The following is a 13,390-nucleotide window of genomic DNA, read 5'->3' as shown; positions in this document are numbered from 1 at the left end:
AAAATCTAATAATGACCACAGTCGGCTTCCATATTATTCTCTCCCCAACAGAAAGCACTTGAATTTATAATTGACAACTTAAAGGGATTGTAAAGGGCACCGTGAAAGCGTCGATTTCAACCATTCCGACGTCTGTGGTTCTTGCCATTCCATCTCCAAGTCGAAGCCATCGCAAGGTCCATCAGATAGTACCATCACCTTTTGTGGTTGTGACGTCATATACGGTTAAGCATTAATTGCAGTAACCAAAGAAGATGCTATCTGTGTCCCCAATACACATAAAAAGCATAGAAAAACTCTTTACACTCCCTTTAAGTCGACAAGACACCATCTGTAAACACTGCAATATGTTACTTTGAAGTCAAGTTTTATGGTGTTGTCGCAGGATGTTGAGGTCATCTTATGTGTTGTTGAAATGTAGAAGATCTTTACTGCTCTGGCGGATTATAATAATAGTTCTTATCTTTTACTTTATTTATCTAATATATGGGATCGAAGCTGAAATTTCAAAGAAAGCGGTAAGAATTAACAATGGTTCAAAATAATTGACGTTAAAGGAGGTTTTCTAAATTTTTTATGCGTATCGGGGACTATGTAAGAATCAATTTGCACCATTCCTATTTTTAATCAGATGTCTGAGGTTCTCGCAATTCCTCCAAAACTAAGCGTGTTATAACAAAGGAGAATGAAGTTTTGGACACCTCGAAAATTTCTTTAGCAGTGACCTTTCTAGGAAAGGCTATGTTCGGTGAGTGAGTTGAGCAGACTTCACAAAATTTCTGGGGGCCCACAGGCGATTCACTTTATAAAAATGACAAAAAAAAATTTGATTGTTGTGTGGGGGGTGCCGGACCAGCTAGCTGTTCGTTGGTATAACCCACGTTATGAAATAACAGTATAATTTCTATAAAGAGGACACTTTTTGGCCCATGGAAAGTTGTTCTGCTTATGTGGTGGTTTTTAAACGCGGTTACACTGTAGTCATTATTTCAATTCTTATTTCAGGATCGACAAAAACTTCAACAATCAAAAATTTATGCCAATCTCGAAAATTTTGAATTTTACATTTACTCAGCAATAGTGAGCGTTACCCATTCTACGTCACAGTTACTGGATGTTCGGCTTGCGGTGCTCGATGGGGGAAACTTAAACAGTTTCTACTGTTGTTTCATAACTGAATCGGAAAATACTATATACCAAACACAATCCAAAATAAAATCAACTTTTCGTTATAAAAGGTATCATTTCACTGCCAAACAGTTTTCTTGCTTAGTTCCCACGAACTTCCAAGCAGAAAAAGTTTATTTTGGGTACACCAGCTGTGAAGAGTTCAGCTCCAAAATTCTTCAAATTTATTTTCCACTGATACGTAGAAATGAAACTGCATTTTGTACGAAGACGGCGTTCGGAAATATGTCCGCCCATATCTTAGTAGAGTACACAGAACTCCATCGTGCCTTAGGGGTCAGTAAAATTTTGGTGCATGACCTTAACCTGAATTCGAGGTTGAAGAAAATTTTGAGTCGGTACCACGACACCGGACTGGTGGATGTCTTGCCCATGAAATTTCCTGGAAATGTTTCCGGTAAGTGCTGTTTCTGAAGCGGTCAATCTTATGTGAGTAAGTTTTCTCCCTCAAATAGTGTATATGGGAAAATACCGCTCTGACGTCAAATGCAGTGAACAATGGCCGAACAATGCCGAGCAATCTTGTCTTATATTTAACTAACACTTGATACCAATTAAGCAAGAATTATGAAATAGCTTGAACCCGATCCTTACCGAGGCTTTAATATTACGTTTTCAGAAGAAATGCAAAAAGCCAGATATAACCATCCGTTGTATGCCGATGCCCAGATGGCCGTGTATGACTGTATGGAAAGGTTATCCGGATATGGTTTTATAGGCATTATCGATTTTGATGAAATATTGGTACCATCAAAGACTTCCAGCATTCCAGCATTATTGAAAGTTTGTACTGATTTCGTCATTAACCAATTTTGATTTCGACACCGCTCTTATGTCCTTAGCCGAACATATAGGCATTGATCTTTCCCAGATTATCCGTGCCGAAATACAGCTGGGTCGACTGGAATGATGAGGAAAGATGGCCTATTCAAGGTCACTAGGCTTTTGACCAGAGATAAGAACCCACGGCCACCATTTTGTTCGACCTAACCAAACTAATGCTGTCATATAAAGATTCCAACACCCTAACCGACTGTGCTACAACACGCCCTAAAGCTAGTCATCATCAACTATTTACTCTGCCGATTACTAAAGTCACTAACTAATTAAGTTTCCTCATATCTCGTATTTTTTGCAGGATTTATTATCAACGCACGAGAATGCTGGAAGCTTCATGTTTGGTGTAGAACAATTCATCAGGGATTGGAACATATCCAACAACTCTACCTTGGAATCTATGAGATATATTCAAAGAATGGAACCAGACTATGTTAGACCTAAATTAGTTCATATTCCTGGCCGAGTTGGAATGGTTTGGACCCACGATGCATCTCCTTTATGGGGCTTCAAGAGGTGGGATTTTCATAAAAAAAATCGTCTTTATTTAAGCTATATCATGCTTTTAAATTGATTATTCCCTCAAAATAATACTTAGGTCCATCATCACTGCATTCAAAACTTCTGCTATAGCTTAGGCTTACAAGAAAAGTGCATAATGATGTCAAGGTATTAGATGGAGTTCGTAATACTCCTTGCATCGTGTTAAACGACCACATGGTGAGGCTCCTGATTTGAATTCTTGGACAATTATATATTAATATTTTCCAGATATCGAGTACCGTTTGGAGTGGCAACAATCCACCATTACAGAACCTGTCGTTTTGAAGTTAGAGAGAACTGCTCCAATGCACCACGATTCTCTGATGCCAGGCTGCTGAGTTTAGAAGATGCCATCAAACATCGAGTCCAAAAGATCCTGGAAATTTTTCCTTGAAATTCTGTTAAATACGGACACAATATTGCTCATATAAGGGCCCCAGCATAGGTTGAGAACTATTTCATAATTGTGTTAACATTTTGGATACTTTGGTACATTTATTTTTAATTTTGTATTTTTTTTCTGGGGGTGGGGTACCCTTAGGGTAAGAGTTTCAATCAGTCCTTATTTACTATAGTAGTTGAGCCACTGGTAAAGCGACGCCTGTGGGAGAACGTCCTCAATATTTGTATTCTATGCCAACCATGTTTTTTGTATTGGTCAATAAAATGTTTAGTGTTTAATATGCTTAGTTTTCATATCCATAGTTCATGGTTTGTTTAACTAACGTTTTATTGTATACCCTTCGAACTTTGATATAATTCATTGTAGTCTGAAATATGAATTACTTCCCTTAGACAGGGTTCTCCATCAAAAAAGATAAAAACAGTATCGAGCTAAACCAAAACAAACCGAAAGTAAACTTGAAATTTTAAGAAAAATAACTTATACTTGAGATTTGACAACAAAATTGCCCCTACAATGATACAAGGTGATTATGACTTCAGCGAAGGATTGGAAAAACTCCCTATTCACTTCGAGAAGATGCAGAATATTTCTGAACTGAAAAATTTCAAGGTAAGCTTACGTTCTTTTTGCAGAAGTAAACTCCCCAATGGCAATGGGGTCCAATATCGCAATATCGTGCATCACATGCGTGGGCCATGACAGCTTTTCCTTGAAATGTCTTTATGGTAATAGGAATTAAATATAAATGTATTATTTGACACTGGGAAGGCGATTCTCTTTATGATTTCTTTTGTTTTTCAGTACATAAAGACCAATATACCTGGTCCAAATCTTGATCTAGAATTGTTTGAAGAAGAATATGCAGGTTGTGATTGTCAGAAATGTGATCAGATTGATTTTCGTGATCAAATTGATATTCCTCATTCAGATGATAACTGTGATAAGAATGAAATTCGTGATGAAAACAGTGCTTATGATCACAATAATGTTCAAGGTCAGATATCAGTGGATCAGAACTATACTCATGACCAAATTGTTGGTTGTGATCAGAATAATGTACATAGTGATATTCAAGATCTAAGACTGTGCTCATGTATCACAACTACAGGCCTCAATTACAGAGATAACAAACTTTTATCAGAGATTTTTGAAAACGTGGAATCCAAACCTATCTTGGAATGTAACTCAAACTGTTCTTGTTCCAAAACATGCCACAACAGATTGGTTCAAAAAGGAATTCAAATCAAGTTAGAAGTCTTTGACGCCGGTATTAAAGGCCTTGGATTGAGAACATTGGAAATTATTCCGAGGGGAACCTTTGTGTGTGAATATGCTGGGGAGATTCTTACAAAATCAGAAGCTGCCAAACGGTGTCAAAATTTGTTACCTTCAGATATGAACTATTTGATGGTTCTTCAAGAGCACTGTAGTTCTGGACTCTTGCAGACATTTGTGGATCCAAAATTTAAAGGCAATATTGGACGCTGGCTTAATCATTCCTGCCAGCCCAATTTGACAATGTTTCCAGTTCGGATCAATATTAGTGTACCAAGATTGGCATTGTTTGCCAATCGAGATATCAAACCTCTGGAAGAACTCACTTTTAATTACGGCGTTTCTGCCCAGCTCGGTGCCAGAGTTTCTGCTAATAGAAAGAAGTGTTTTTGTGGTTCCAAAGATTGTCAGGAGCTTCTGCCATTTGATGCTGGTTTGTGTTCTTGAGATGAGAATACTTATAATCCCTGGGAGTCTGAAGTTTGCTTGCTAACCTGAAGGTCAAGGTTTAATCCCATTATATGTTGAGATATACCTTCAGATTTTTCACCCCTGTTTCCCAGCTGTCAGTGCTGCAGGTCTAAGGGGGTGACATGGAAAAAGCACCTTATTCGACAGTAAACCAGTCCATGTATTCTCAAAACGATCTTAGCACTAGGATGTCCTAGAATCAATGTTAGAAGATAAGAAACTAAGACATCCTAGTGCTAAGATCGTTTAAGAAGCACATGGCCAAGGCTCTGTGTTTAGGACCATATTTAATGCCAGAGCAAATGCAAAAGGGGCCACATGGCTTGTAATAACATTTTAGTCATTTCTTTAGTAACTACAATAAACAATAATTATGTATTTATTAATTAACAACAAACAAGTAACAAACAATGATAAAATGGAAGATGACAGTGTGTTATGAATACTGTTAACCTTGAAGACCTTGACTTAAAATACACTTCAGCAATGGTGCCATTTTCGGACCAATCTTAAATAAAGACTTTATTACAAAATCCTTGTTATAAAATGTCAAGCCAGCTCATTTATTTTTGTGATTGGATAAAGCAACTATTTTTTTTAAAAATTAACATGATGGGCCATTTCTCTCTAAGTAAAATTTATTGAGTTTAACATTAATTAATGTAAATTTTTACGAACTGCAAAATTGAGAATATGTAAAATGTAAAATAATATTCTCAAAACTAAACACTCTCCCCATGGACGAATTTACACACGTTGACAAAATACAAACATACAAAATAACCTTTACCACACATGATGGATTTCCCAAACATGGAATGCATAGATATATTGAAAGGCCCCATATTGGTATAGAAACATATATATTATAAGACAGAAATCAGATGAGATCAACTCGAAATTCAATAGTCATCACTATGAACAAAGCACCACATTCCCAATCAATAATTTCAAATTCAGAATCAACTGACATATAATCAATAAGAAACATATAAATAGCAATAAGCCAACCTAGAGGGTGTAAAGAAATGGAATTACTGTAGATTTATACAAAAAGATAGATAGAAATCAGGGATTGCACACAAAGGTTTAAAAATTGTAATCAATACATTATAAGTGATCGTATGCTAAAAAAAAAGCATAAGAGTCAATTTTTGAGGGGAAAAACACGATGTATCAGACACCATATCTTGTATATCCCCCCTGTCCATTAAATCTGTGGTTTTGTGTTAGAGATCGCACAGTGTTGGGAGACTAATTTGGCAAGAAATTTGAGTGTATTGAAATGATAACTGGCAATGAAATTTCCTTTGGCTTAGAGCCTTAAACCAGCAGATTTTATATTTGATATTCTTGTTGTTTGTTGACCAACAAGATATCTGAAAGTGATTCTGTAAAATTTGTATCAAGTGACACATATACCTTTGTTAAATCAAGAAAAATAATGATAGTGATTTATGTATGTTTTAAATAAGATGGAAGAGTATGAGCAGCACAACGGAAACCAAGATTAACAGCTGAACTATCTGGAGTATTCTGACTCCTAGCTTGACATCTGTATCGATAGCAGTAGGACTGAAACACAAACAAAACAAAACATTTTTCAAGAGGCTGTCTCAAAATTAATTCATTGATATATTGATATCATTGAAGACAGCAAATAAAATGGATTGAAAATGGTTAACTTTTTGTTTGTATCAGGCACTCAGATAGCATCGTTTTGCACCTTTCTAATTTTCTATTAGATGTCTGTGGTTCCTGCAATTATAGAACGCTGAACCATATGTCTTTATGCAAAGAATAACTATGAAGACAGGAAGGATAGAGAAGCATACCTCATGACATAAAAATGATCCCCCTTTTTTTACTTTATCTGTACCAGTACTTGGACCTTTCTGGAAAGGAATATATATGAAAGTAATGTAATAAGTCATCTTTCTTTATCATTTGTATACCCAGTTGTAAATGGGTATGGATAATATGGGGAAGATCAATGCCCAAGAGTTTTTGCAAGGGACCAGCTGGTAGAAAGGATTCAAGTGATCTTAAGTTGCTATCCTTGTTAATTTATACTTACAGGGTTATCTTTAAAGTCTTTGGTATGTTTAGTCTCCCACCAATCATTAGTCCATTCCCATACATTACCTATTATATTTTTTAAACCAAATTTATTTTGTTCTGGAAATGATGTAACCTGAGAAAATAATAAAGGAGTTTTCATACATAATGATCACTTCGTTGAATTGACAACATTTGTCGGTCATATCTGATAAAAGCTCCAGATGTTGATCAAACTTCTTACTCTGGGTCAAGGCCCAAAGGATTAATTAAACTCGGAACCCACTTAAATTTTCAAAAATACGTCGTCATCCTTTGAAGTTGTCAAACATCATCAAAATTTGCCACAATTTGTTTTCAAATGAACGGCTAGAAAAAAGAAAAAGTAAGCACATGTCAAAGTTTTTACTAAGATATTTTTAGAAATGTGGTCCTGAAATAAATACTCACTGGAGCAGTACTGATAAAACCATCTTCTTCTGTATTTTGTTTGGGAAATTCTCCTTGCCAAATATTCATCCAATGTTGTCCTTTAGGCATTAACTTGTTGCCCCATGGAAATAATCTAAAATCAAACAAAATTTAATGGATAGGTTTTGGGGTATAATGAAAAAGAACTTAAGTGGATATTCCACCTAGGCTCCCCAAAGAATTACAGGCTCCACCACTGGTAATCGTGAGATTCTGAAAAGAAGTACAGAACCAATTTATACATGGATAAAAACTTTGGTTCACATGAGTCCTTTTGTACCAGCTGGTTCTTGGCTAAATCTCCTGGCATTGATCTTTCTCAGAAAGGTGAAGATAAAGGAAGACCTTACCTATTCTCCAAACCACCTCTGCAAGCAAATTCAAACTCAGCTTCAGTTGGTAACCTTTTACCAGCCCACTCACAATATTTAACTGCATCATTCCATGATATATGTACTACAGCATGATCCATTCTGGAATAAAATTGAAATAAACTTGGGCAAAGGCCAAACTAAATTCGTTGTTTATTATGAGAATCACATTTTAAGAATTGGACTCCATCCATAATCCTTGATACAAAATTTTAGATGCAACATTGACCAAAAGCTAGCTAATAGTAATAATGAAAAATGATAATATCCCACCATGTCAGTTATTCATATTTAGTAATACTAATTTTTTCCATAAAATAACATGAACGTTAAATGAAAACCTCAGACAAAATATTCATTGTTGTCATATTTTAAGCTTATATAAAACCTGAACAGAAGTCTGTGACATATTTTACCTTTTTTTAATATTGGTACCCTTTCCTTCTGGTTGTCTCCAATAAGCATTATCCACAGGTAACCACCATGGTGCTGCAGCAACCTGAAATACATGTACCTTTAAGTTTCTGTAGGTAACTTGTTTGGGGGAGGAAACTTGTTCCTTTAAAAAATCAAGGTTATGGCGGTATCTCTCAATGTATGGGAGTTGCCATCTGTGCAGGAGCATATAAGATTGCATTGCATAATAATTTACATATTACCACTAGAGTAATATTGACAGCTGTCAATCATTGCTAAATGAATATAAAATGAGCTCTTATACTTACTGCCTGAGTAATGTCTTTCTTTACATCATCAGTTAATAGTAAATCCATCACGAAAGAATTACCAAAAGATTCAGCCTGCAAAATCACAGAAGAGTTTAGCTTAAAAAAATAAAAATACCCTAGACCCATAGAGGCTATATCCCAATCTTTTCTTTTTAGTGAGGTTTCTTTACACATTAATTCTTACCAGACCTAGGCTAGGGCATAAGCTGAAATGATCTTTAATAGGCCTAATAAAATCATAATAAAAATAAAAACCTAATAAAATGATAAGGTAATCTAAAAAAAATGTTGAGTAAAAGTAGGCCTAATGTTTATCTTTGTCACAACTCAAGAAATATTGAATCTGCAAGAGCTAAGCTTACCTCTGTTTTGTATCCTGTTTCATTCACAAAAAGCTCAAATTCTGCATTGCTAACTTCATATTTGTCCATATAAAATGAATTAACTTTCACCTTACGCCCAGGACCTTCCCCATCAGCTTCAAATATCTGCTTATCTGATCCCATCGTAAATGTGTCGCCGGCAATATGTACCATTTCATTTGTGCGTTTATATGGACTCTTTAGGTTCGCTTGTGGGTGGTACATCCCACTTTTGTCGTCTGCTTGTTCAGAACCTTCATCCTTTTTATCATTTTTTGCATCTCCCCGACTGACACTGCATCCACAATCTTTTTTACTTTCTGAAGTGCACTCCCCGCTATCTTTATCGCATTGTGTTGATGAACTGGCGATGAATAATAAAGCAGAAAACAGTAAAATACTGCATAAAAAATAAATTTCCCTTCCACTTAACGCCATCTTGGAATCCTTATTTACCTTCATAATTGAAGAGCTGAGTAATCATTATTTGATTATTTGACTGAAAACTCTAAAATAAAACGAAGGCAGCATTTTCTCAAACATTCAGCTGAATTGAAAAAGGAAAAAAGTAAACAAAAATCAGAATATCAATTTAAATTTTGGGTTGAAGAATATTTCATGATATAATATAATTCGATGTGTAATCTTTACAATGATAGCTCCCTCAATAGGCCAAGTTATCTCCGATGCAAAGATTTATCTGAAGATACTTTCAAAAAGTTTAATTATTTCTAGGAATTAAGTAATGGCATCGACTGATAATTGTGGCTTCTCGGACATTGAATCACAAAGTTCCAAAACTTTATTAGAATACGAAGAAATATTGTTTCAAGAGTCGGTATCAGAAAAATTCAAAAATTTCACCCATGCAGCCCATGGTATGCTGTATGCTTTGGATGACCGCTTAGTATTTGGTATGTTTCGACAAAGAGCAGCAATATTGGTAATAATTTTTTAAACTATATATTTCGAATTACCTATACTGTATATTTGTGAATATAATGCGCACCTCATCTGTATAGAAATGTAATAGCCTTTGCATTTTTGATTCTGTTGATTCTTACATTGACATTCTTTCAATGGAATCATGAACATTACATTACATGGACTTTTTGTCATCAATAAACTTCAGGATACATGGAACCACATGGCATTCCTTTTTACTTTTCAATGGATTTTTGTCATGATCAAAATGGAATTATATATCCTACTGTTCACCTGTGTATTTGGACTCCTTTGATTTGCAAATGCCGAGGAACCATTAGGCCCTAATGTGCACAGCTTGTAACATGGGTTTCATTTTCCCCACGTAATTTCCATTCCAGATGCAGTTAAGATTTGATGGAATATTGGGATTCCCTGGAGGTTTGGTAGATCCTGGAGAAAATCCAATGGAAGCATTGAATAGAGAAATGGAAGAAGAGATTAACTTAGATTTGACACAACATCCCTTTACAAATGACAACCATCTTGTGACTTTTTTACATCATAAAAAGCAGCTGGTTTTACATTTTTTCACAAAAGAAGTCAGTTTAGATCAGTTTAAAAACATTGAACTGAAATCGTTAAATGCTAAAGAATATGGGTTAGAGGTAAGTTGAAACACCCCTCAATTGTTTTTTTTAACTCTTCTTTATGTGCATTTTCTCAAGCAATCTGATTAAGTGTCATGCATGGTAAGATCAGTTCATTTTCAAAACTAGGGGTGTTTTCTTTGCTTTCTATTAGATTGTAAAACTGCAATCAAAAGACCAAAAGCTGCAATCATAAACAGCCAACAATCGTTCTTTCCATGATTCTCCTAACTGACATCCCCTTTCCTTTTAATGAACTCTTCCATTCCTTCATATCCATAGATTGTTGCATTGCATTTAGATGAGTTCATTTGCAAAATTAAGGGAATATTTTATCTCATCTGCCAAATTATTGTCTTTCCAGTGTTTTGGGTCAATTAGGCCACCACTATTTACAATGGAGGATGGTTTTAAAGGACTTCCAGCCTTTTTATCCAATCAATTCGCTGGAAATTCCCGGGAACAACTGCTGTACGCCCTTAAAAGTAGAAATATTATTACTTCAGAGGAAATTGCTACTTGTGTTGAATCAATGAAAAGACATGTGGAAAACAATCGGTGAAACTCATTAAATTGATTTATAAGTTTTCGTTTTTTATGTATATCAGGGACACCGATTTTGTCCAATTTGTCATCAATTTTCTGTGGTTCATAACTGCCATCAGTTGGTTCATAACTGCCATCAGTGTCCCTGATACACATAATAAGTTTAGGAAACCTCTTTACAATCCCTTCATTCTTCAAGGGATATAGTTAAATTATTTGCTTAAGTCTCCTAAATTTTGTTTTTATTGTTATTAATGGGTTTGACTCAAAATTTTTGATAAGAATTTTATGGGAAATTTTTAATTTTTAAAAGATCTATTTTTATCTTTTTTGGAGGTTTTATTTTGTTATATTTTTGGGGTATGTCCTTTTTTTTTAAATAAAGATATTATTCTGGTTTTAAACGTTTTCCGTTTTTTAGGGTTCCCATACCATTGACGGAGTGACGAACTCACTGACGTATGAGGTAGCCCTGACTCTCCCATCCCTTCTTCCCAAGGTATGAAAACGACATAATGCCATTAAAAGCAGAACAAACTTTTGGTTATTTATATGGCTAAGGTATTTGTTATAATCTCTAAGATACTTATGAATATATGCCTTAAAAATTGGAAAAGCTTCAAATAGAATGACTATAGAGACAGGGAATAATTATTTGTGGTCTGAATTAATATTGTAAACAAGAGTTCCCTCCCATCGATAATAAGCGGTAGATTTTTCTGTGATTTCGTTCCAAGAATCAAACACTTTATGGCTTGTTCTGATAATGACGATCTTTATGAATAATATCAATATCCGAGAAAATGAATCTGTAGATTATCCAATTTCAATTAAAATGCGCAGTGCCATTCATTTTCAATGAATCACAGATACTTTCGAAATAGTTCTAGCATTTACGAGCTCTCATAGGACAACGCGAGAAAAGGAGATAATTCATGTCACGTGACGGACTTGCGCAAAGAAGATAATATGGCGGTTGTGGAAAGGCCCACAATGAACGGGGATATAACAAATTTTAGCATAGGTCCTCGAGATGACGACCCATTTGTCTCCACAAACCTTCAAGACGAGGTGAGATGTTCGTTTTAGATATGTGCGAAATTTGCAAAACGACGGACGTCTCCGAGCGGGTGAAATTTCGCATTGATACCTGTAAATTATTGTCATCAAAATAGGTTCCATCCAATCAAAAGAATGGAATTAAAGTCAGACAGTCCTCCTGAAAGTACGGTGCGAGTCAGTCGTATCATTTTGTTATTCCTGTAGATTCTTTGAACTACCCAGATGTTAAGAACACAAGTATGTCAATAATATAATAAAAAACAAACATGGTTCATCATAACAATGACAATTTGGTGAATTGAATGAATCATAACTTAATTTGAGTGCTGTTGTTGACTATTCAGTTGTTTATTTTTGAGTTATGTAATATTCTGTCCAATATGCCTTGGTATGTTATTGTCATGGATCAGGGTTCCATATGACATGAGGTCATTCTCTTTAATTAGAAAGATGAAAATATGAATAGAAACCATGAACTCCTGTAGGCCTATTAGTATTAGATAGTATAGTAAAATATTTCTGGTAATGTCCCAGAATTATAATTTTGATTCAACCCCTATGGCCAGGATACATTATGATACAAATTAAATTTATCAAAGCATACAGTGGTCATCTCCCCTTCTCCATTGAAGTCATCAAAAATTTAAGGTATACATTTTTTAAGAATGGTAAACTTATTAGATGATGAAATAGAAAAGGTGGAGCCTTGTTCACAAACACTTCTGACTAATCTACACAGAACAAACTTATCTCCATTATTAAATCTATGTAAGCGATCAGAATCTGACTACGAAAGGTTGTCATGAACTATTGTGACCAATTTTTAACTAAAACTATTTAAACTTGTTTGGGGAAAATACATTTTTGGAAATGACGTTATTTGACAATCTGAGATCAACTTCTGAAATGAATTTTATCCTCTCAATTTTGTCTCAAAAACTTTAAAAGCTTTTAAATTAAAATAACTTGTAGAAAATCCATATATTTTCAAATATATTTCACCATCATGGTTTGGCACTTTGGACATTAGTCATGTGTTGGCAAAAGGGACATTAATCATGTCTTGGCACTTGGGACATTAATCATGTCTTGGCAAAAGGGACATTAATCATGTCTTGGCAAAAGGGACATTAATCATGTCTTGACAAAAGGGACATCAATCATGTCTTGGCACTTGGGACATTAATCATGTCCTGGCAAATAGGACAAAATTCCACATTGTTGGCAATAGGGACATCAATCATGTGTTGGCAAAAGGGACATCAATCATGTCTTGGCAATGAGACATCAATCATGTGTTGGCGAAAGGGACATCAATCATGTGTTGGCAATGGGACATCAATCATGTGTTGGCAAAAGGGACATTAATCATGTGTTGGCAAAAGGGACATCAATCATGTCTTGGCACTTGGGACATTAATCATGTGTTGGCAAATAGGACAAAATTCCACATTGTTGGCAAAAGGGACATCAATCATGTCTTGGCACATGGGACATT

The 13,390-nt window shown here is 35.1% G+C and overlaps 4 protein-coding genes across 4 annotated transcripts; 3 read left to right on the top strand and 1 right to left on the bottom strand.

The window, feature by feature from the left end:
* Positions 1-1,413: 1,413 nt before the first annotated feature.
* LOTGIDRAFT_160253 (hypothetical protein) lies at positions 1,414-2,962 on the top strand (the record flags this gene model as incomplete). The annotated part of the gene is made up of 4 exons (XM_009055305.1): positions 1,414-1,585; positions 1,808-1,932; positions 2,327-2,541; positions 2,797-2,962. 4 exons carry the CDS (start codon positions 1,414-1,416, stop codon positions 2,960-2,962), a joined length of 678 nt encoding a protein of 225 aa, XP_009053553.1.
* Positions 2,963-3,754: 792 nt separating this feature from the next.
* LOTGIDRAFT_116536 (hypothetical protein) lies at positions 3,755-4,696 on the top strand (the record flags this gene model as incomplete). Its single annotated transcript, XM_009055304.1, has 2 exons — positions 3,755-3,875; positions 4,050-4,696. The coding sequence occupies 2 exons, from the start codon at positions 3,755-3,757 to the stop codon at positions 4,694-4,696; spliced, it is 768 nt and encodes a 255-aa protein (XP_009053552.1).
* Positions 4,697-6,175: 1,479 nt separating this feature from the next.
* LOTGIDRAFT_160251 (hypothetical protein) lies at positions 6,176-8,884 on the bottom strand (the record flags this gene model as incomplete). Its single annotated transcript, XM_009055303.1, has 8 exons — positions 6,176-6,295; positions 6,556-6,615; positions 6,798-6,914; positions 7,229-7,343; positions 7,600-7,722; positions 8,037-8,119; positions 8,346-8,420; positions 8,711-8,884. The coding sequence occupies 8 exons, from the start codon at positions 8,882-8,884 to the stop codon at positions 6,176-6,178; spliced, it is 867 nt and encodes a 288-aa protein (XP_009053551.1).
* Positions 8,885-9,455: 571 nt separating this feature from the next.
* Positions 9,456-10,846, top strand: LOTGIDRAFT_116649 (hypothetical protein; the record flags this gene model as incomplete). Its single annotated transcript, XM_009055302.1, has 3 exons — positions 9,456-9,653; positions 10,036-10,302; positions 10,649-10,846. 3 exons carry the CDS (start codon positions 9,456-9,458, stop codon positions 10,844-10,846), a joined length of 663 nt encoding a protein of 220 aa, XP_009053550.1.
* Between the last annotated feature and the right edge of the window lie 2,544 nt (positions 10,847-13,390).

This window comes from Lottia gigantea, assembly GCF_000327385.1.
Source record: "Lottia gigantea unplaced genomic scaffold LOTGIsca_24, whole genome shotgun sequence".
Taxonomy (NCBI): domain Eukaryota; kingdom Metazoa; phylum Mollusca; class Gastropoda; family Lottiidae; genus Lottia; species Lottia gigantea.
The sequence above is the reverse complement of the archived record's forward strand: the minus strand, read 5'-3'. Positions and strand labels throughout refer to the sequence as shown.